General features: G+C 61.1%; 2 protein-coding genes and 4 non-coding genes across 6 annotated transcripts; all 6 read left to right on the top strand.

Moving 5' to 3' along the window:
• The first annotated feature begins 586 nt into the window (after positions 1-586).
• TBRG4 (transforming growth factor beta regulator 4) lies at positions 587-13,112 on the top strand. The gene is made up of 11 exons (XM_030493506.1): positions 587-656; positions 1,498-1,979; positions 3,309-3,626; positions 4,925-5,096; positions 6,685-6,842; positions 7,350-7,460; positions 8,500-8,644; positions 9,513-9,755; positions 10,452-10,563; positions 11,244-11,358; positions 12,931-13,112. Exons 2-11 carry the CDS (start codon positions 1,554-1,556, stop codon positions 13,030-13,032), a joined length of 1,902 nt encoding a protein of 633 aa, XP_030349366.1. The 5' UTR covers positions 587-656; positions 1,498-1,553; the 3' UTR covers positions 13,033-13,112.
• On the top strand, positions 2,413-2,533 carry LOC115600804. Its single transcript, XR_003989166.1, has one exon. It is a non-coding gene; the product is annotated as a small nucleolar RNA SNORA5 (small nucleolar RNA).
• On the top strand, positions 3,829-3,966 carry LOC115600792. Its single transcript, XR_003989157.1, has one exon. It is a non-coding gene; the product is annotated as a small nucleolar RNA SNORA5 (small nucleolar RNA).
• On the top strand, positions 9,147-9,285 carry LOC115600797. Its single transcript, XR_003989160.1, has one exon. It is a non-coding gene; the product is annotated as a small nucleolar RNA SNORA5 (small nucleolar RNA).
• Positions 10,108-10,248, top strand: LOC115600801. Its single transcript, XR_003989161.1, has one exon. It is a non-coding gene; the product is annotated as a small nucleolar RNA SNORA5 (small nucleolar RNA).
• Positions 13,113-14,185: 1,073 nt separating the features above from the next.
• NACAD (NAC alpha domain containing) lies at positions 14,186-22,498 on the top strand. The gene is made up of 9 exons (XM_030492805.2): positions 14,186-14,885; positions 16,441-20,346; positions 20,797-21,024; positions 21,110-21,198; positions 21,285-21,368; positions 21,685-21,831; positions 21,906-22,037; positions 22,131-22,253; positions 22,346-22,498. Exons 1-9 carry the CDS (start codon positions 14,807-14,809, stop codon positions 22,358-22,360), a joined length of 4,803 nt encoding a protein of 1,600 aa, XP_030348665.1. The 5' UTR covers positions 14,186-14,806; the 3' UTR covers positions 22,361-22,498.
• Positions 22,499-22,670: the final 172 nt, after the last annotated feature.

Here is a 22,670-nt window from a genome sequence, read left to right as displayed (position 1 = left end):
TAGTAAGAGGATAGAGCTCAGCCAGCCGCAGGAGCTCCTGAGGACTCGTGGCTGTTTCAACCAGTTCCCCGATCACTTTGTACTCTTGACTCCTGCTGTCCTCCACCAGCTCTTTGACCGAGAACCCATCCGCCCAGCTGCAAGGGCTCGAAGTATGAAATGAAGTGGGAGGTGCTTGAGGCAGAGCTCTTGCCACCGCCACCTTCCCAGCCGGCACCAGCAGGGACGCCGCGACTGCCGCGGCAGGACAGATGAAGGCACCCACGTGCCGCCAGCAGCAGCGTCGCACCAAGCGGGCTGGAAACCGGCTGGGGGTCAGCGCCGCGTATCGGGACAGGCTGAGAGGACCACCCCGGCAGTGTTCCAGGCCAGGCTGGACGGGGCTTGGAGCAACCTGCTCTAGTGAAGGTGTCCCTGCCCGTGGCAGGGGTTGGAGCCGGGGGAGCTGCCCCCAGCGCGCCGACCCCGGTCCGTGCCGCGGTGCCTGACAGCGGCCACGCCGCCCTCCCCTCCCCGCCCCGCGCCGCCGAGCGCCGGAACTGCCGCCGCGCAACCCAATGGGCGCTCGCTGCAGTGACATGACGCCGTCAGCCCGCGCCGGCGCACATGCGTGCGGTGCCTCCGTGCCGGCCCGCCGTGCGGCTGCGGCGGCCGAGGTCAGCGCGGCGGCGGCGGCGGGAGCGGGCGGGCAGGGCCGGGCCCGGGCGGGGAGAGCCGGGCGCGGGGCGCTGAGCGGAAGAGCCGCGGGCGGAGGGCCCGGCTCGGGGTGCGGGGGCTCTGAGGGGAACCGGCCGGCGGCGGGGCCGGGCCGCGGGCCTGTGAGGGACACGGGCAGAGCAGGGGAGGAGGGAGCCCAGGGAGGGCGGTGTGGGGAAAGCGGGAGCAGCGGGGAGTCACAGAATCCCAGAGTGGTTTGGGTTGGAAGGGACCTTAAAGCTCACCCAGTTCCAACCCACTGCCACAGGCAGGGACACCTTCCACTAGAGCAGGTTGCTCCAAGCCCCGTCCAACCTGGGCTTGAACGCTGCCAGGGATGGGTGAGGCCCAGTCAGGGCTGGTGGGGAGCTGGATGTGCTCCAGACCTACAGCAGCCATTCCAAAGTGGCTGCGTGCTGCCTTGGAAAGCCGTGCTGGAGTTCAGCAGCTCCTAAGGGGGTCTGTCAAGAGTTTAGCCCCAGCGGGGAAGTGCCTCTGCCACAGCGGTGTTTTGCCAGCTGATCATCAGAAACCTTTTATTGCCTCCTTTTATTGCGTCCTCTAGCTGCACTTGCTGCCCCTGATCCCTGGACCAGAGGTGTCCCCCTTCACCCTTTTGCTGGCTGCACACTGGGTTTATATCATAGAATCCCAGAATGGTTTGGGTTGGAAGGGACCTTAAAGCTCATCCAGTTCCAACCCCCTGCCACAGGCAGGGACACAACCATTACCAGACTTTGGCCACTACCTATTTATTTATTAAATTCTCCTGTTCCTAAAACATTTCTCTTCCTTTCACAGCCTGTCCTGACATGCGGCGCTGACCCCCAGCCGGTTTCCAGCCCCGGCTTTCCACCATGGCAGCCCGCTTGGTGCGACGCTGCTGCTGGTGGCACGTGGGTGCCTTCATCTGTCCTGCCTCGGCAGTCGCGCCGTCCCTGCTGGTGCCGGCTGGGAAGGTGGCGGTGGCAAGAGCTCTGCCTCAAGCACCTCTCGCTTCATTTCATACTTCGAGCCCTTGCAGCTGGGCGGATGGGTTCTCGGTCAAAGAGCTGGTGGAGGACAGCAGGAGTCAAGAGTACAAAGTGATCGGGGAACTGGTTGAAACAGCCGCAAGTCCTCAGGAGCTCCTGCGGCTGGCTGAGCTCCATCCTCTTACTAGCAACCAGGCCTCCCTAATAATTACTCAACTTTCCCGGCTTGCAGCGGAAAAAAAGCTGGAAACGGAGAGTATTGTGCGGGATGAACGGTTCCAGCAGCTTGTCAGCATCACAGATTCTCAGGTGAGTTCCCTTCCTGTGGCAGAAGCAGTCTCAGGAAGGAATACAAGGTGGAAAGCAGAAAGTGCTCCTGGGATTTAACCCATGCAGCCAGCTGGAGCCAGCAGCTTGTTAAGGGTTTGTGCTTTGCCTTTCCAAGCTGAAGTTGCTGGGATCAGGAGGGAAAATGGCCAGCTCAAGGCAAGGTGCCTCATTGTTTCTGTCTAAAACCCTGACTTTTTGTACCAGAGGTAAAATGCAGTGAGAGAACATCCTCAATAAACTCTGCCTTGCTCCTGCTCCCATGAATTTTCTGTTTTCCCAGTAAGATAAAGCTGCATCTTGGCCAAGGTGCAGCAGAGCTGCACAGCTGGACAGCAGAGAAGCCACTGGGTAAAGATGAAGCATCTGAAGGGAACCAGTGCACTGTGCTCGGCACGTCCTACTGTCAAACCTCAGCAGCTCTGTCAAATTCAATGTCATCCGCTGTGGTTGGTGCTGGCCCAGCCAGCTGCTGCAGAAATAACTGCAGCTCCTGGGCCTCACAGTGTGGGATCACAGCATGGTTTGGGTTAGAAGGGACCTTAAAGCTCATCCAGTTCCAACCCCTTGCCATGGGCAGGGACACCTTCCACTAGAGCAGGTTGCTCCAAGCCCTGTCCAACCTGGCCTTGAACACTGCCAGGGATGGGGCAGCCACAGCTTCTCTGGGCAACCTGTGCCAGGACCTCGTGCCAGGGCCTCACAGGGAAGACGCTTTCAGAGACACTGGAGAGAAATGGAAGCTTTCAGGATAAGTGTCATCTGACCTGAGATGCAGAGACGAGTTGGAGTCCCATGGCATTTCCTCCCTGAGACCCTCAAGTTTCTACCCTTTCCCACCGCTCTTCGTTTCACCAGCCACACCACAAGGAAGCTTAAGTGCTTCCAGAGGAGGGTAAAGCCTGAGTATTTCACCCAGCTGGTGAATGTGTGTAGCTTCTTTTCTGAGGCAGAGAGCGCTCTATAAGCGACGTGTGTGGTTATTCCTCAGCTCATCCATGCTGCTGGGATCCTTGCATGGCTTTGGCTTCTCATACAGGCATTGAGGTACGTCTTCCTCGCCAGGGCCTGGGTCACTCTGGTCTGATTCTGACCATGCAGGCTACACCTGTGAGGGGGAGCAGAGGTCTCCTGTCATGGTGGGAGACAGCTAGATGTCCTCAGCCTAAGGAGGTCTCTCTTGCCACCCCCTCATTGCTGTGCAGTTCTTCATAGAGAGAGAGCAGTGCCTGGTGTTTGACGTGACTGGCAACTGAATACTCTCACGCTGTCTCTGATCAACACCTTTCCCTTACTTCTTTTTGCTGCCAGATTTCTCAGGTGTGGAATAACACCTTGGTGAACCTTTTGAAGAGCCTCTACTCCCTGGGGATGGACAGAAACACTAGAGAGATGCAGTCAGTGGAGCAGGAGGTGCTGTGGCGGCTGCGGCGCTTCACCTTTAAGCATCTTGCCTCCCTGGCGGAGTTCTTGGCGGTCAGGCAGGGGAAGGAGAGCCAGCTGTTGAATGAAATCGTCAAGAAGCTGGAGCTGCGTTGGACAGAGCTCGAGGGCACCCGAACTGTGGTGATGCTGATGGGCAAGGTTGGGCACATCTCCCCAGCTCTGATGGACCGGCTGGAGGACAAGGTACAGGCTTGGGCTTTCACTTCCATCTCTGTTCCCTTCAGACAGGCCACCTCCCCGCAGGTGACAACAGTGGGAGAGCCCCATCGCCTGCAGCCCATCCCATGTGGGAACACTAGTTCCACACAGGCTCGGTACATCCCTGTTCCTCGCAGGAGTAGGGAAATGTCCTTTCCTGGGTCAGAGCCGCTGCAGGAACTCTGAAAGCAGCTGCGTCAAATTCAGTCCTCATCCAGCCCATGCTGGGGACTGGCCAAACAGCTGCCACAGCAACTTCTGTAGCTCCTGAGCCCCACCGTCCCTCTCCCTGGACCCTGGGGATAAATAAGTGCTGCAGACACCAGCATGTGGCAAGGTAGAGTGCTGTACCTGGATCCAATGGGGTCGTTGGCTTATGCAGTACCCAAATTAATGGTGATGGGTTAGTGTCCTGCAAATGAAATGGAAATTACAGTGGAAAGTGGGGTGCTGATCTGCCAGCGGGTGCCTTTGCTCTGTCAGTGTTTGCCTGACAGCATGTTACAGTGCCTGGGGATAGGATGGAGTGCATGCTGAGGTCCCACCCGCTGCAGAAGGCAGAACCAGAGATCCTGGCTGAGCTCTGCTGAGAGGACAAGGGCCTGCTTCCCCTCGCCCTCCCTCCCAGCTCTTAGCCTCACCGTGTGCTAAACACTGGCTGTTGGTTCCAGTCCCCATCACCTGTGGAGGGGCTGAGCTGGTAGCAACGGTGCATCCCACTCTGTGTAAAGGCTGGATCTGCACCTTGTTTTCATAGAATCCCAGAATGGTTTGGGTTGGAAGGGACCTTAAAGCTCATCCAGTTCCAACCCCCTGCCACGGGCAGGGACACCTTCCACTAGACCAGGTTGCTCCAAGCCCCGTCCCACCTGGCCTTGAACACTGCCAGGGATGGGGCAGCCGCAGCTTCTCTGGGCAACCTGTGCCAGGGCCACACCACCCTCACAGGGAAAAACTTCCTCAGATCTCATCTAAATCTCCCCTCTGTCAGTTTAAAGCCATTCCCCCTTGTCCTGTCCCTGCCTGCCCTTGTCAAAAGCCGCTCTCCAGGTTTCTTGCCAGCCCCTTTAGGCACTGGAACCTGCTCTAAGCTGTCCCCGGAGCCTTCTCTTCTCCAGGCTGAACAAGCCCAGCTCTCTCAGCCTGTCTCCATAGCAGAGGTGCTCCAGCCCTCGGATCATCTTTGTGGCCTCCTCTGGGCTCGCTTGAGCTGGATGCAGGACTTGAGGTACTCAAGTTTTGTGGTTTCTCTTTACATTGCTGTTCCAAACATTTCCTGGCAGGCTCTGGAACTTGCTGAACAGTTCAACCCCGATGATGTCCGGAAAATAACACTGGCTCTAGCCTACCAGAACCGGCGCTGCGTGCCTCTGCTCCGAGCCATGTCCTACCACCTGATTCAGAAGCACTCTGAGCTCAGCCTCAACATCCTGATGGACCTAATTTTTGCCTATGGTAAATGGCTTTTTGTATTGGGAGCTGCTGGACGTTACATGTGGTAGAGTCCAGCTGATTTGGGGCACTTGAGTGGGGATTTGATAGCATTGCTGCTGCAGCCAGATAAAGGAGAAAGGCCCATGAGGTGCATTAGTCTGGACCTAGCATACCAGCCAGTGCAGTGAGGTAGTTTCCAGCTCCAAGCATAGGTGGAGTGAACCCAGATACACCATTTTCGTGCCAGTGTGTTGAGAGAAGGGGACTTGTGATGAGAGAGTACTTTGGAAGGGTGGTTGGTGTGCGAGGGAGCCCCTCTGCCTGGAATGTACAAGCACTAGCAAGACACTCAGGGGTGGTTACAGCCATCATGGTGCTGTTCCTTGCCACAGGCTAGACCAGAGCCACCAGAGACACAATGGTCACAAACCCAACACACAACAGGTCTATTAACAGCAGAGTAGCAGTAATTGATAATTTAGTTTGTGATCCTTAGTTCTCTGGCTCCTCTTTTCATGCAATGTTACGTGGTCCTGTTCTCTTGCTGTTGGTAGTCGGTGGAAAATCCAAACAAGGAGAGATAAAGGAAGCCAGGAGAGCCAAGAAGGAGCTTTTCTTCAGTTGATTGTCAAACTTCTGGTAGTGGGAACAGCTCTTCTGACAGCCGCTGGGGCCTGGACAGCTTTCATAGGTTAGCTATACCCTTAAAGTAACGAAATGACCCAGCAGACCTGGCTTTGGAGGGAGCTTGTGCTTCTCTTGTTGACGTTACCAGCTTATTTGCTGTGAAGTTGGCCAATCTGGAACAAGTTTCAAGGAGAGTGGTGGATGCTGCATGTGTCACAGCATCCAAACCCTTGCTGGGCACCTTTCTCAAAGGCAGGGCTGTAGGTCTTCCTGCTCAGGAAGGGCAGCTGGACAGTACACATGGGTCTGGGTCATACACAGAGCTAATCCAGCAGTTCCCCAGCCTTAAAATGTACAAAGTGGACAATTACAATGGCTGGACATGGTTTGGACAGGCTCTGGCAGTGCTGTAGCCACTGCAGTAGAGATGCTCTTGGCCAGGACACTGCGCTGACATTTCTCTTTGATGCTTGAAGGTGCCACACTGTTGTGCCAGGATGGTTTGTACCTGTCATTGCTGCTGCAGCTGGTCTCAGACCCTGCCTGTGGCCCTCTCATGGGGACTGTCCCCTCCTGGCTGGTCCACACTGACCCAAGCCCCTCTGAGTGTTGATGCTGCTGGTTGCTGATCGTTGCTGACTTGAACCTTGTGAGGTTCCCGGTAGCCTTAGTGAGTTCAGGGCCCTTCTTGGCCAGACCAGGAACTGTAGATGGAGACACTGGAGCTGAACTCTGCTACCAGCGCTAGGTGGAGGCTGGAGCAGTGAGTTGGCATCGGGATTGAGAGCTGGTGGGTGCAGCAGGACGTGGTAGAGACTTGGTCTGAGCAGAAAGGATAGGACCAAGGCAACTGGGGAGGCAATACCGCTCTGCTCCAAATGAATAGCTTCGTGCTTTCCCTTGTGCTGCCACCTCCTGTCCAGGCATGGCTCCCACACCAGCTCCTTGTAAGTGGCTGCCACTTTCTCTTTGCTCCTTTAAGGAAAACTGAATTTCCACCAGCCCCAGGTCTTCCAGAAGATAGCCACTGACCTGCAGCCCCACATCCCCACAATGACGCCCACCGAGGTGACACGCTGCATCAGGTCCTTCGCCCTCCTCAAGTGGCTCAGCCTGCCGCTGTTTGAGGCCATTGCACAGGTGAGGAGGAGGAGGTCTGGGGGTGCTGGGGAGCTCCCACTGGCACCCCACTTCCCGGGAGATGGGAGCAGTTTTCCCCCAACTTTCCCGAGATGCTCCCTGGGATGTCGTCACTGTTTTCCCTACCCAGCCAGTGGCTGTAATTGAGTCTGACAGGACTTGATTATCATGTTCCGCTAAAGTCAGCACTGGGATCCGTGCGGAGCTGGGGCTGGTCTCAGCTCTGTCTGAGCCTCCAGCCCTGAGTGCCAGCGCTGCTCCTCTCCCCCAGCTCTGCCCCAGTTTATGCGCCTGCATTTTGCATCTATTCTGGAATATTCCAGAGCTCTGCTTTCACTCACAGCTTTCCCTTGTGCCAAGATAAAATCCCAGGGAAGCCCTAAAGGTCTTTTGCTCTTGTTTTCCCATCTTGCCACGGGGCTGGGTGCATGCTTGGCTGATGGTTTCAATGTTTCCCTGATTTTATACTCATGTAGGACAGACCTAAACCTCTGCTTTTGCCCCCAGTACACCCTGGACAACACCAAGCAGCTGTCAGTCACGAATCTGTGCAGTATCATCCTGTCTTTTGCTCGCCTGAACTTCCAGCCCAGCGGAAGTGAGGATTTCTTCAACATGGTAACCTTCTTCCTCTTTTCCCTCTCTTCATGAAGTCTGTCAGTGGGAAGGCTACAGATCTCCTTCTAGCACATCCCCATGTGAAAACGGGTGTTGGGTGGCTGGAGGCAGCTGTAAATGGCACGAGGAATAGGAAAAGGGAGCCCAGAGCTTAGGCCAGGCTGAAAAACCTTCACTGTGCTCCCCTGGCTGCGTGCGGGCAACAGCTGAACCAGTTAGTCCGTGACTGGCCCTGCAGGGCTGCTTTTCTACCAGACACCAGCAGCATAGTGCAGGACTGCAGGGGGGGTCTCATCCCAGAGCAGAGCAGAGGGGGAGAATGCCCTCCCTCGACCTGCTGGTCACGCTGCTGGTGATGCAGCCCAGCATAGCAGATTTGGGTGTTTCTAATTGGCAGGACCCTGTGTTCCACCGCAGGGCAGCCTGTCCCTTGTGGCCAGGCCAGCCTGGGGAGCAGGAGGTCTCCCTGGCGTAGTGAGAAGGACAAGGTGGGGAAGTAGCATCCAGGGCTCCCCCTGTCAGCATTAATCATGGTCATGTGAAGGGGGATTTTGTAGCAAGTGCAAAACAACTTGCTTTTGAGACATTGCAGAAAAGGAAAAGCCCCTGCAGGGTGCAGAGCTCCAGGCTCTTGCTGTGATTCCTGGGCAGACATCCTGACACCACCCATACAGCCTCAGACCCCTCCAGCTCTGTTGTAGTTGCAGATCTTGATGGGGTTATCGCCTCCCGCCCTCCCTTTCCTGAACGCTGCCTCATGTCAGGGCAGGCTGCAGTGCTGCGTTACCCTGCAGCAGTGCAGCATCCTGGGCCTGCAAACCGCAGCTCATGAGCTGCAAGGACACATTGGAGTGATCTTAATGTCTTCCCCTCTGCATATAACCCAGGGAAGGAGTACTGCTGTAGAGGAGATGGTGCACACCGGCTGTACCGTGAGGCCTCAGGGATCTGTCGAGCTGCCAGACCTGCGTGCTATCCACAAGAGTGAGGTGTCAGCAGCACTGTGCTGAGCTGAGCTGTTTGGTTTCCCTCTCTGCAGGTCCATGAGGTGCTCCAGGGCCAGCTGCACAGCCTGGAGCCTCACCTGCTGACAGACCTGGTGTGGTCTCTCTGCGTGCTGCAGCAGGCCAAGGCTCCCTACCTGCAGCGAGTGCTGGCGCCTGACTTCCACGCACAGATCCGAGGTGAGGTGGGCATCTCTGACAGTGGGACAAGGCCCAAGAACCTCAGACGTGGGACAGGGAGTGGGGATACTGAGCCTGGTCTGTCTAAATTTGAGTTAAGAGGTTGTTAACAAGGCCAGGTTGGACGGGGCTTGGAGCAACCTGCTCTAGTGGAAGGTGTCCCTGCCCATGGCAGGGGGTTGGAACTGGATGAGCTTTAAGGTCCCTCCCAACCCAAATGATTCTATCATTCTATGAACCAGGAGGGAATGGATCTCATTGGGGATGGCTGTAACGCATCCCCCACAGCTCTGTGCAGGGTAACCAGACAAGGGGAGCGCAGGGCAGCAGCACCAGGAGAGTTGGGCTAATGAGAGCCATGGCCTCCAGCAGCCCCTCCGGGCTGTGGATTTGTGCCTCTGTGTGATGGGGGAGGAGGAGAACAAGACAGTGACAGCAAAGGGGATCCCCTCGAGACTGGAGGGCTTGGTATTTCCTCACCAGACGGTGACTGCTGGGAAGGTGCAGCCCTGTCAAATTCGATCCCTGCCTCCTCCGTGGTGGGGACCGGCCAGCCGGCTGCCACAGCAACTTCTGTGGCCCGTGAGCCCCGTGTTCCCTTCACATGGGACACTGGGAGTAAAATCACACCACAGACACTGGGATCCATGGTGCTGTCCCTGCCAAACAAGGGATTTCTGGCTTGGCCAGCTTCATGCAAGCACCACAGCATTTGGCCATTGGTGGTCTGTATCTCCATGCCAATAGTCAGGGAGTCATCATGGGGGGATCAGAACAAGGAATCCCAGTCACACAGGCTACGCAGGCCACCAGATGAAGAGCCAGGGCTTCAGGCCGTGTCTGAGCTCTGCTTCTCTCCTCCCACCAGGTGATCAGTCCCTCAAGGCCCAGAACTTACAGCTGAAGCTCATCCACATCAATGCTGCTGCCAAGCTGGAAAGCCCTGGCTACCGAGGGCCATTCCTGCCACCGGAGATGCTGAGCGTGGCAGAGCCAGCGGGGGAGAAGGTCACCCTGCTGCAGAGCAGCCTGCGGGAGGCCTTGGTGGGGGTGCTGGGGAGCCGGGACAACGGGCGCTTTGATGCACGCACCATCTACGGCTGGCACATCGGTGAGTGCCTCCTTTCCCCCCCTCCACGGGCAGCAGCAGGACCCCAGCAGTTGAGGGAGTTGAACTTGAGGGCTCAGATACAGCTTCCAAGGGTTTACCCCCCCTCATTTTTCAGCTTCATGCCTCCTCATTGCAGCCACCCTGTCTTGCTCCATCTCTTTCCCCATCTCATGGCAGAGCAGAAACCGTGGCCCAGGGCACGGCTGTGGGCAGCAGATGCAGGAGGAAGGCCCTTCTCCTGCAGCCAAGCAGCATCGAGGCTACTGGGAGCCTTCTGGCTCTGCTCGTCCTTCCTCTGCTGCACCCTGGGCTCTCGCAGCCCGCCCCAGGCTCCCCCAGCTCCCTGCTCTCCTGCAGCCCTGTCAAATTCGATCCCTGCCTCCTCCATAGCAAGGATCGGCCAACCGGCTGCCACAGCCACTTCTGTGGTCCATGAGCCCCACATCCCCTTCCTCGTGGGACACTGGGGGCTAAAATCGGACCACGGACATGTCTTCCGCCCGAGGAGATGCTTGGGAAGCAGACCCTGTCCCTGGCCGTGTGTGCAGAGCTGCTCCACGCTTCAGCAAGGATGGGTTTTCTGGGAAGGGAGCAGTGGGACCTTGCGTACTCTGCATCACCACTCTTGAGGGAGACGGTGTGAGCAGCATCCAGGCGGGATTTTGGGAGTCCTTGTGTTCCCTCCTCTCCGTGCAGATGCTGAGATGGTGGTGAACAGCGAAAATAAACCCCTCCCCGTGAAGAACTTTGCTGCTCCCCATCTGCTCTGCCCAGAAGGGAAAAAGCCATTGCCACCAGGTGCCAGGAGGTGAGTCTGGGCTCAGCTGTGGCTGCCAGCCGGGCAGAGGGGTACAAGGGGGAAGGAGGGCTCTGCTGTTGTGGTGCTGAGGAGCTGGGGGCTCTGTGCCTCCCGGTCACCACAGCCGGTGGTGTGTGCCAAGGACACGATGCCCAGCTGCGTGCCTCCTTGTTTGGGAGCAGAGGGGTGGTCACAGGACAGAAATTGGGATAAGTCTGTGCCATCCCCCCCCAGGGTAGCATTTGGAGTGAGGGGCTGCTCTGGCCAGACAGCCTGGTGGCAGCACAGCAGGGGAAGGGGGCCACATACTGGTTGAGGCAATGGTTTTCTCTCTGAAGAAAGCCTCTGCCAGGTCTGCCTGCTATGGAGCCTGGCTGGCTGCAGAGCCCTGAGCTGCCTCCTTCCTGCCTGGAAAAGGCAGCATCACCCCACTCAGTTTGCTGCCAGGCCTAGATGGTGGATAAATTGCTCTTGAGCTGCTGTCCTGGTGCTTCTTGGATGGCTCAGAGGCAGGATAACAGCTCCAGCAGGATAAATGTGTCCCAGTGGCACAGGGCAATCAGCAGAGCTGGAGCGGGCCCTTCTGCCATGGTTGCCGTTGGAATCTGGGCGCTGCTGCCAGCTCTGCTTGGGCTGCCCATGCCCGGCCTCACATCTCATGTCCTCCCGCTCCCCCTTGCATCTCCTAGGATCGCCTTCCTCCGGTGGGAGTTTCCCAACTTCAGCAACAGAAGCAAGGACCTGCTGGGCCGCTTCGTCATGGCCCGGCGCCACATCCAGGCGGCCGGCTTCCTTGTGGTGGACGTGAGTAGTCGTGGGGTAGAGAGGTCTCTGATTCCATGGAGATGGAGGAGCAGACACCTTCATGGGGGGGTTCCAGCTTCCTTCTCACTCCCCCCACCATCTTCCTGATGGCTTTGGGTCCTGCAGAGCCGCAAGGCCAGCCCGAGCGCTCCTCGGTGCCCTCAGCTCCACGCGGGTGGCTCAGCAGGTCACCCTCCCTGCCTGCCCTCACTGGGATTAGCCGCCGTGATCCCCTCCAGGCCACGTGCTGGGCAGGCTGAAGGTGGCATGGGGGTATTGGTAATCAAGGAGGACAGCAGACAAGGTCTTAGGGTGCTGATCCCCTGCGCCGGAGCCACGGGGTCATGCATTATTTAGCTTTCTGGAGGTAATTATAGCTCTCCTGGCAGGCGGTGAGCGCTGCTCTGCTGCTGGCTGCTCTGAGGGAGGAGGGAGGGTGGCTCAGCGTGCTGCCAGCACAGGCAGGGAGCCATCCCTCTGCCTCTTGCCCTGCAGAGCCTGCGGCCAGCACTGCCCAAGCTGTGTGGCTCTTTCAAGGCTGAGGGGCCACATGTCACCCCAGAGCATCACCACGGTCTCCCTCGCCTGTCCCCTCCTCTTCCATGTGAGGACCCTGAGCTTCAGCCCCTCCCCAGCGTCCTCCTTCCAGCTCTGTGCGCTCGCTGCCGCACTTTGAGGCTGATGTGAAGTGAGGTTTGAGGTTCACCGGCGCTGTTTCTCCCCAGCCTCTTGCATAATCCCTCACTCTGGCTGGCTGGGGAGGCTCAGGGAAACAGGGGGAGGAGAAGGAGGGAAGTGCCGCTTCCCGCAGCTTCAGCCCTGCTAAATATAGAGGCAGGGGTGGGTGGTGGGATCCCCCCAGACAAGGCTGCTCCCTCGTACAGGCTGCCAGAGGCACCACCGAGGAACAACGTGCTGGTGCCAGAGTTCTAATGCAGCTCGAACCATCACCCTCCAGCCAGAGAGCAAGTGCTGGGCACGTGAGCCTCTCCCCCAGCTGCGTGCCCTCCTCCTGCCTGCAGCTCCCCTCCAAATAAACACTTCATCTGCCGCTTGCCAGGCTGGGGCAGGCACAGGGAGAAGGATGGGATGGGCTGGCAGCAAGAACATGGAGCCCTGCACGTCCTCTGCATCCGCATGAAAAACTGAACGCACGTTTTGGTGCTCGGGAGGTCCTCAAGCCTCCTCACAGTGAAGGTGCTGCCCCACATCCTCCTCTACCAGGGGGCAGGGTGGTCGCTGTGGCTGCCCCGGTGCTTTGTGCCATCCCAGCTGCGAACAGAAGCCCTGTTGTTCCGTGGTGGTCATGCGGGTTAATTTGGGGACAGTCCTGAATTGTCTGTGGTTCGGTCCCCTGGGTGCTGATGCCACTGACGGGCGGGAGCGTTGGGTGCCCTCACCCATCCCCATGGCTGCCTCAAGTTCAGTGCTCACCTCTGCTGTGATGGGCACCAGCCTGTGGGCTGCCTGTGCCCCATGGCCTTGCCATGTCCCAGTGGGGGACTCCTTGAGGATGCTGTTGCGCATCTTGGGGCTCTGATGGCATCTCCTCTTTGCCCCGTCCTGCTGCAGGTGCCCCACTACGAGTTCCTGGACCTGAAGCTGGAGCGGCAGCGGACAGCCTACCTCAAAGACAAGCTCAACAAGGCCATGGCCAAGGAGATGGCGAGCTAACCCTGCCGCTGTGCCCCACGGCTGTGGCACCGCCTCTTTCTGTTGGAAACGTGTTTGAATAAACCCACCGCTGTACAGTGCTGCAGTCTGGGGGGCTGGTGGGGGTCAGGGCTGGTTGGTGTCTGTGCTGGTGGCCACACAGATTTGCATCTTCCTGGGGAGGGAGACAGCTCCATGCTGATGCTCAGCGGGACGCCTGTCACCACAGCCGTGGCTCAGCGCCTGGAGGAAGCCGGCCTGAGCTGGGCTTAGGATTAAGAGCCATCCTGGCTTCTCTTACTCCTGTTTTATTAGCAGGGCTTTGTCCCCAGGCGGCTGTGCAGTGCCAGAGGGGAGGGAGGATGGGCTGGCTCAGGTGCTGTGCCACTTCCAGCCAGAGCAGTGGGACCCATGGAGCAGGCATGAGAGAGCCCTGGTGCCCTGGGTTGTGGAGAGGTCTAATTGGGAAGGGTTAGATCCTGCCCAAACATGACCTGGTGCCTCTGTAGCTTCCCCTTTTACCACAACACGCACACAGTATCCCACAGGACGCGTGTACCTGGGTCAGAGGGACAAGGTGGACCAGGAAAACCCTCTGTGCCGTGACACAGGAATGGCTTTGGGGCTGGATTAGCGGCCGTCTGCTCATCCTTGCCACATCCCTTCCAGCCCCTCTGGTTATGGGCCACAGCCTGGGCTGTGTGTGTCCCCGCCTGCGGTGCTGTGGGCTGCAGCCCTTCTCTGGCTCTGCCTCCCGTGGCAGAGGCCGTGGCGGTGCCGGAGCTGCTGAGTCACGGCTTAGGGCAGCTCCTGGCACCGGCGTCACCGGCACCGCTCCATGCCCGGCACCAGGCGGCCCCCCCTGCCCCGGGGCCGTGCCTCAGTTTCCCCGCAGCATCCTGCAGCAGGGACTGCCTCTTCCCGGAGGTCACTGGGGGTCTGGGTGGGGGTCACCCGTCCCGCCAGGGCATCGCTATCCATCCGTCCATCAGGGTCTCCTCCCTCCCACCTCCGGGGGGGGTGTCCTACCACACACACCCCCCGCCGCGTTGCCAGGGAACCATCCTCATCCTCCTCGCCGTCACCACGGAGACAAGAGGAGGAGAAGGGCCGTTCCCATGGCGACCGCGCAGGCACCCATCCTGCTTCCCCAGCGGTACCCGGGCGCGGGGCGATGCCCTGGGGACACGCAGGGAGGGGACAGCGGCGTCCCCCCGTTCTCCTGGCACCACCAAACGCACGCAGCGACTTTTAGGGGGGAGTGATGCAAAAAATCCAACCTCGAGGACACCTCTGGATGCTCATCCCTATTTTTCAGGGGGGACAAAATCCATCCTTCACCTCCCTTCTCATCAATCCCACCCCGGGTGGGGAAACTGAGGCCGGGGGGACCCCATTCCCTGTGTGTGTGCTCTGTGTGTGTGTCCCCCCCCCCCGAGCTGATGCAAGCGGTGACGGGGTGGGCTCTGCCCTCCCCTCCCACAGCCGCAGTGCCTGGCACACACCCCGCTTTCTCCCCGTCGGAGAGATATATAATACAAGGGAAAAAAGATATTGGAGAGAAAGAAAAGGCAGGGGAAGGGAACGGGAGGAGAAAAAAAAAAACCAGGGAAAAAAAATCCTGCTGACATCATCTGGGATGACGGGGCTGATCCGGCCGCCGGCCCCCCCGCCCGAGCCCCACTAATGCTCCGCTTCTGCCGGCGCAGCCGCCTTCGTCCAGCCCGAGCCAAAGGTGGCTGAGCTGGGTGGGCAGGCGGCCGCCCAGGCCGGCCGGCCGGGCTCTGGCAGCGCCATGCCCGGAGAATCGGTGAAAACCCAAGGGCTGGGGGGATTGGAGAAGGAAAACGGAATGCCGGAGGGATCGGAGGCAGGTGAGGCCGAGGGGAGGCCGCGGGGATGGAGGGATGCGAGAGGGATGTGGGATGGAGGATGAAGGGATGGAGCGGGAGGATGGAGGGATGCGGGGTGGAGGGATGCAATGGAGGACGGAGCAGGAGGGATGGAGGACACAGGGCCGGCCGCGGCAGCAGCTCTCGGCAGCCGGCACCGCCGAGGGGCTCCGCTACCGGCGCCCCCGAAGCAAGGCGGGAGGTGACTTTGGGGACACCCCTTTGGGGACGCCTCCCCCTTTACCCCCCAGAGCCCAGGCTCGGGCTGTGCCCCTCCATTCCCCGCGCTAGGAGCCCCGGCAGGACTCGGAGGGGTGTGGGTGCCCCGGGGGAGTCTGAGCCCCCCCCCAGCACGATCCCACCCCCCCCAGGAACAATTGGGTGGGGAAACTGAGGCACGGGCAGTGCGGAGCCGCGGCCCAAGGTCACCCTGCTCAGGCACCCCCGCGGGCTCAGCCTGGGGGGTGGGGACAGCCGGGGGGGATCCCGGTGCCACCCTCCCCTTGTGTCTCAGTTTCCCCCACTTCCCCATGAGCCAGGTGTGGGGGGCACAATGCTCCCCCAAAAAGGGGGTGAGGGGCTGGTTTGTGCACGGGGGGGGGAAATCAGGGCTTCCCCTCCAGGGCAGCAGAGGGGTGTGCAGGGGGCTTTGTGCAGGTGGGATCAGGGGGAACCCCAAAACATCCCCTAAATGTGTAGCGGGGAGGGTGAAGGGCTGGACAGGCAGCAGCAGGGAAAGGTTAAGGTGATCCCAGCATCCCTCATAGTGGGGAGCCACCCCCCTCCAAAATAGCATTTGGAGGGAGGAACAACACACGCATCTCCTCTCCCCCCCCAATTAACCCTTTGAGCACGCCCCAGCTTCCAGGAGGGACATGGCAGGACTGAACCACCCCAGACCTCGGGGGGGAGGAAAGCACCTGCTAAATACCCAGGTGATGGCCCGCCCCCTTCCCAGCAGCCCCCGCGGCCGTGCTCCGCCCCCTCACCCCTATATAAAGCCCCGGGGGGCGCACATGGGGCTTTGCTGTGTTCGGAGCTGGAGGTGGGTCCTGGTTGCTTCTCCCTATGGGTTTGCCCTTGGGGACCCCAGGTAATGCGGGGGATCGCTGCCGAGAAGGGTTTTGGGGTGCTCATGGGGTGGGGAGGGTGCTGTGATTCCCTCATACCTGGTAATAGGGTGGCTGAGGACCCACAAACTCAGTGCATGGGTGGGCACAGAACTGCGAGGCGAGGGTGGGGGATATGGGGTGTTTTAACTCCCTATGGAGCGGTCCTCCTTGTTTGGTTCCCCCCTTCCTTAATGCAGGAGCATCCTTTACCCCCAGAGAGGGGCTGGAGGGTAGGGGGAGCTACTGGTGTCCCCCCCCACCCAGTGTCACCAAACCCTGTAGTGACACACACACCCCCCCCTGTGCTCTGGGTGGGGGTCACCCTGTTTTCCCACCCCTGGAGGGAGATGGCACCATCCTGGTTGGGTGCCCCCCATCACGGGGTGCCCTGGCACTGATGGGGGTTCCCCCTCCTCTCTCTACAGCCCCCCCGCCGGCCCCAGGCCCCCCACCGATGTCCACCAAGGAGGAGGCTCGCCCGCAGCCCGAGGGGGCCAGCTGTGACCCTGGCCCCCCCGCTGTTGCACCCCCCGGCGAGTCCTGCCGGCCCCCCCCGCCCGCAGACCCCCTGGACACCCGCATCGTCATGGGGGAGGAGACGCGCTCCCCCACCGACCCCGAGCTCCGGGGGGGGCTCCCCCTGCCTGCTGTGCCTTGCCCCTTCCCTGCACCCACCAAAGATCCCCCTCAGCGCCAAGCGGCTGAGCCCCCCTCCGGGAGACCCCCCGCTGCTGCCACCATGGACCCCGACCTCTTCTTCACGGCCCCCTCCACCCCCATCCGGGTCGGGGGGTCCCGGCTGCTGCAGCCTCCCCCCGAGGAGCAGACGGATGGGGAGAGCGAGGGGCTCTGCTCCCCACCGACATCCCCCTCTGGGTCCTACATGACGGCTGAAGGGGGCAGCTGGGGGTCCTCTGGCACGGCCAGCACCTCTCCGTCCTGCTCCCCCAACCTGGTGGCCGAGGCTGAAGCCATGGCGGTGGCTGAAGCTGAGGCTGAAGGCATGGTGGAGGTGGAAGCTCTGCCTCCCTGCCTGGAGCATCCCCCTGCCTTCACCCCGCCGTCTCCCGAGGAGGATGATGAGGAGGAAGATGGACTTCTTGCCCTGCCAGGGGGTGATGATGACGATGGGCAGACACTGGAGGACGAGGATGAGGAGTGGGACATGTCAGGGGGCGAGGGGCTGCCTGGCGCGGGCTTGATCCCAGCAGCACTGCTGCCCTTCCGCGGCAGCCTGCTCTTCCAGGCCGAGGCAGTGGAGATCACCCCGCTGCCCCCCGGCACAGCCCTGCTGCCCCTGTCCGGCGAGGAGGATGAGGAGGAAGAGGAGGATGATGATGAAGAGGAAGAAGAGGAGGAGGAGGAGGAGGAGGAAGGTGGCAGCACCTCGGCCTCCTTCCTGCGCTCGCTGTCAGAGACCTCCATCACCGAGGGGGTGGACGAGTCCTTCGCCTTCCGCGATGACACCTCCGCCTCCTCCGACTCGGCCGCTTACGATGGTGAGGAGGACGAGCGGCTCTATGGCACCGAGCGCCACGCCATGGGCGCCGAGGGGGCTCCCCCCGACACCGCCACCGCGCCCCCTGGCACTGATGCCAATGGGAACGGCGGCATTGAGCTTCACCTTCACGCTGGGATGGCCCCCAATGGCGATGGGTCACCGGAGGTGTCCCTGCAGCACAGCCAAGGTGAGGAGCCGGCAAGCATGGTTCCCAGCATGGAGGATGCCATCAGGGAGGACATCGGTACCACGGAGCCAGGGATGCAGGAGTGGGATGGCAGCGAGACCCCCCCAGCACCCTCTGGGGAAGGCAGTGAGCAGCCGGATGGTGAGGCCTTCCTCATGTCTTCCTCTTCCTCCTCAGAGCTGGAGGAAGCAGTAACCCTGGAGCACAATGTCCCATGGGAGCCAGACCCTGTTCCCATGGAGTGTCCCCCACCAGAGCCCTCACAGCTTCCAGAGGAACCGGCGGTGATTCCGGGTGCTGAGGAGGAGCCAGTGGTGAAGGATGATTCCAGCATGGCAGTGCTGGGAGAGGGGCCCAGCATGGAGCCAGTGGAGAGCAGCAGTGTCCTGCAGCCCCCCAGCCTCTGCTCCAGGGACCCCCAAACTGATGGGGTGCAGCAGGATGATGTGGCACCGGCTAACGGGGAGCCCCAGGGTGGCCCTGGGAGTGATGGTGATGATGATGGTGATGATGTTAGTGACAGTGACCATGAGCTTGGCACCATGATGGTGGACAGCACTGAGCTGGTAATCACTGATGGCCATGATGAGCAGGACACTGTGGCCACCAACTTGGTGACACCCAGCCCTCCAGATGAGCCAGACACCATGGCCACCAACCTGGTACCACTGGTGACACCCAGCCCATCAGATGAGCCAGACATTGTGGCCACCAACCTGGTGCCACTGGTGACATCCAGCCTGCCAGATGAGCCGGACACCATGGCGACCAACCTGGTGCCACCAGTGACACGCAGCCCATCGGATGAGCCGGGCACCATGGCCACCAACCTGGTGCCACCAGTGACGTGCAGCCCATCGGATGAGCCGGACACCATGGCCACCAACCTGGTGCCACCAGTGACATGCAGCCCATCGGATGAGCCAGACACCGTGGCCACCAACCTGGTGCCATCAGTGACACCCAGCCCATCGGATGAGCCAGACACCATGGCCACCAACCTGGTGCCATTAGTGACACCTGGCCCATCGGATGAGCCAGACACTGTGGCCACCAACCTGGCGACACCCAGCCCACCGGATGAGCTAGAGACCATGGCCACTGACCTGGTGCCACCAGTGAGACCCAGCCCGCCAGATGAGCCAGAGACCATGGCCACTGACCTGGTGCCGCTGGTGACACCCAACCTACCAGATGAGCCAGACACTGTAGCCACCAACCTGGTGCCGCTGGTGATGCCCATCCCACTGGATGAGCAGGACACTGTGGCCACCAACCTGGTATCATTGGTGACACCCAGCCTGCCAGATGAGCTGGACACTGCAGCCACTGACGTGGTACCATCAGTGACACCAATCCCACCAGATGAGCTGGACACTGTGGCCACCAACCTGTCATCATTGGTGACACCAATCCCACTGGATGAGCCAGACCCTGCAGCCACTGACCTGGTGCCATCAGTGACACCCACCCCACCGGATGAACCGGACACCGCAGCCACTGACCCTGACCTGGTGCCACCAGTGATGCCCGGTGTCACAGCACCATCCCCCCCACCACAGGACACATCCCCCTGTGATGCCAGCGAGGATCTGGTGGATGGGGCAGCCTCGGCCAACGCGTCCGCAGAGCCACCAGTGGCCACGTGTCCCACGGCACAGGAGGCGATGGTGCATCTCCCCGGGAGCACCAGCGAAGCCCCCAAGGAGTGTGACGCTCCCACTGCTGCTTCCGAGGAGCCCTGCCCGGAGCTGCTGGACACCTCCCGCTCTGACTCCAGCTCCTTCATGGCCCCCGAGGACAGCGCGGGAGAAGCAGCCGCCCCCCCCAGGCCCCCGTCTCCCAAGGAGGAAGAGGAGGATGAAGAGGATGCTGCTGCCCGCCCCTGCCTGGCCCTCTGCCTGCCCGCCTCACCCCCCGCCATCCCCCCGCTGCTTTTCACAGCTTCAGACCGGGAGGTGTACGTGGGGGCCCCCCTCGAACTGCTCCAACCACCCGGTGCCTTTTCGGAGAGCGGGGCGGCCTGGCAGCGCCGGGAGGACCGCCAGCGGGTCACCGCCATGCTGCAGGGCTCCTTTGGGGATCTGCCGGCCCCCCGCCTCCCCCCCAGGCCCATGGAGCCCCCCGAGGTGCTGGAGGGTCCCCCGAGTGATGAGGGGATGGAGGAGCCCCTGCCCCTCCATGAGCCCACGACCCCTCTGCCTGGTGATGCCCCCCCGGGCCAGACTGCTGGGGAAACCGATGCCAAAGTCCTGGGGGAGAGCAGCCCCCCGAGTCCCCCCAGTGAGCCCCCGGCCCCCCCCAGGCAGCAGGAGGAAGAGGAGATGATGGTGACAATGGTGGGGGCCCAATCCAGCCCCCAGCCTGCTCTGGGTGCCAGCCAAGGGGGGGATGCTCAGCCGGAGCCCTCCCCGGAACCACCTGGGGATGCAGCCCCCCAAGTTCCCCCCGAGCCCCCCAGCCCGCTGCCAGGCCCCTGCCCTCTGCTCCCCAAACTCAGCCAAGTGCCTCCTCTCGCCGCTGCGCCGTCGCCACCATCGCCATGTCCTGACCCAGCCCGTGGCCCCCAGGATACCTCATCAGGGCTCCCCGCCGGCGAGGAGCGTCCGTCTGTCCTGCCGCCGACCAGGAAGCACCTCGAGGGTAAGAGACCATTGCTGTGGGGTGCTGAGTGGGGCTGGGGTGGGCATCACCCGCTGGCGGGATGCTGAGGGTCTCTTTAGAGGTCCCAGGGTGTGTGGTGGGGAAGAGCAGGCTGTGTTTGACCCTGTGGAGGGGATTTTGGGGGGCACCACTAGCTCAGCCCCCTCAGCCCCCCCCTGCTTCCACATGGCACAGAGTGGGCACTGCTGGCTACCGTGTATGGTGGGGTACTCAGGGTCCCCTTTGTGGGATCCCGGGGTGGGTTCAACCCCACAGATGAGATCCTGCCACCCTCCCATTATCACAGGGTATTGTGTGGGACCAGGGTGGGCATCACCCATGGTGTGGTGCTGGGGGTCCATTTAGGTGTGTGATGGGCTGAGCAGGTTCAGCCCTATGGAGGGGATTTGGGGGGCAGCACCACCTCAGCCCTCCCTCACCCCCCTGCAGCCCCCCAGCCCTCTCCGCGCAAGGAGAAGGAGGCCCGAGGCCGGCAGGCAGGGCCGGGCAGCCGGGGGCCCCCCCGGGGGTCGCTGCAGTCGGAGTCAAGCTCCTCCAGCGAGGCAGAGGCTCCGTATCCCTGCCCCGAGATCCAGCGCCTGCGGGAAGCCGCTGGCATCGCCCTGTGCCAGGACAAGCAGCCCCCGGCCCCCCGCGGCTGCGAGGCCAACCACAAAGGTGAGAGGAGGGTCCCCGTGGGGCTCCCCCCCATATTCTGGGGGGTCAGAGCATGGCTCCATCCCACCCCTCTGCTTGGCCACAGGGTCCTGTAATGAGTCGGAGAGCAACGATGAATCCATCCCAGAGCTGGAGGAGCCTGAGGGCTCGGAGTCGCAGCCAGCCCAGACACAGGTTGGGGGTTATTCTGGGGGAGGATGTGGGATACTGGGGACCCCCCCCGGGTGCTGGGGCTGCCCTCACCCACTGCTCTCTGGCAGGCGCAGCTCACCCACTCGCTGGGCACCGGGGAGGAGACGGTCAGCAAGGCCAAGCAGAGCCGGAGCGAGAAGAAGGCCAGGAAGGTGGGATGGGATTGACGGGGTCACCCATGGGACTGGGGTCCTCATCCCATCCCAGGGTTTGGAACGGGGGAAGCCTTGGGGTGTTGGGATTAAGTCCCCGCTTTGGGGGTCTCAGGTCATGGTGGGTAGGGGGTTGATGTGAGATCTTCTGTCCTGGTGGGGGGCTCAGCCTGGCTGTGGTGGGGGGACAACGTCCCCTACAAGCCTGGTTTTGCTCTTGTCCCAGGGGTTTGGGGTGTTGCTGGGGGGCTGGAGCCCCCTTCCTTGGCTGCCCTGGGGTGGTGGGACATGAGGTCACCCCTGTGTGTGTCCCCAGGCCATGTCCAAGCTGGGGCTGCGGCAGATCCACGGTGTCACCCGCATCACCATCCGCAAGTCCAAGAACATCCTCTTCGTCATCACCAAACCTGATGTCTTCAAGAGCCCCGCGTCCGACATCTACATTGTCTTTGGGGAAGCCAAGGTGAGGGGTGGGGCGTGCCACCCTTGGGGCTGGTGGCCTTTTGGGGACACGTGGGTGATGCTGCGTCCCCACAGATCGAGGACCTGTCACAGCAAGTGCACAAGGCGGCGGCAGAGAAGTTCAAGGTGCCGATGGAGCACTCGCCACTGATCACGGAGACAGCCCCGACCCTCACCATCAAGGAGGAGAGCGAGGAGGAGGAGGAGGTGGGTGCTGGGATGGGGGCAGAGAAAGGGGACCCCCAGTGTCCTGGGGACAGGTCAGCGCCGTGGGGGGGTGACGGTGTTCCCGCCTTGCAGGTGGATGAGACGGGGCTGGAGGTGAGGGACATCGAGCTGGTGATGGCCCAGGCCAATGTCTCGCGCCCCAAAGCCGTGCGGGCGCTTCGGCACAACAACAATGACATTGTCAACGCCATCATGGTGAGTGGCTGGGAAGGGGGGGACCCCCGGCACCCCTAGCATGAATTGGGGTGCTGTGGGGTGGTCCCCTCACACTCTGCTGTCTTCCACAGGAGCTGACCATGTAGCGGCTGGGCCTGTCCCGGCCCCCCTGTATAGATGCACAGTTACTACCCCCCCTTCTGCCATCCTTCCTATAGACCCTCCCCATACTTCTCTGCGTCCGTACCGCTCAATAAATGGCCTCATGTATCACTTGGATCGCACCCCGCCTCCCCTCGTGGTGATTTGGGGGGCTCTGGGCTGTCCCCTGGCTCCTGCAGTGCCGCAGGGTGCTTGGGGGGCACCCGTGTTTCCAGCATGGGATAGGGCACCTGGGGAATTTGGGTGGCTGTGATGGGACAGGTGGCTCTGGGAGCGGGCATGGGTGGGATGGGG

This window comes from Strigops habroptila, chromosome 1 (genome assembly GCF_004027225.2).
Source record: "Strigops habroptila isolate Jane chromosome 1, bStrHab1.2.pri, whole genome shotgun sequence".
Taxonomy (NCBI): domain Eukaryota; kingdom Metazoa; phylum Chordata; class Aves; order Psittaciformes; family Psittacidae; genus Strigops; species Strigops habroptila.
The sequence above is the reverse complement of the archived record's forward strand: the minus strand, read 5'-3'. Positions and strand labels throughout refer to the sequence as shown.

Coding starts and splice junctions, on each gene's coding strand:
- TBRG4 (XM_030493506.1), top strand. CDS start 1,554: ATGGCAGCCCGCTTGGTGCGACGCTGCTGCTGGTGGCACGTGGGTGCC. Junction 3,627..4,924: donor TGGACCGGCTGGAGGACAAG/GTACAGGCTTGG, acceptor ATTTCCTGGCAG/GCTCTGGAACTTGCTGAACA. Junction 9,756..10,451: donor CATCTACGGCTGGCACATCG/GTGAGTGCCTCC, acceptor CTCTCCGTGCAG/ATGCTGAGATGGTGGTGAAC.
- NACAD (XM_030492805.2), top strand. CDS start 14,807: ATGCCCGGAGAATCGGTGAAAACCCAAGGGCTGGGGGGATTGGAGAAG. Junction 14,886..16,440: donor GCCGGAGGGATCGGAGGCAG/GTGAGGCCGAGG, acceptor CTCTCTCTACAG/CCCCCCCGCCGGCCCCAGGC. Junction 21,199..21,284: donor CGCAGCCAGCCCAGACACAG/GTTGGGGGTTAT, acceptor GCTCTCTGGCAG/GCGCAGCTCACCCACTCGCT.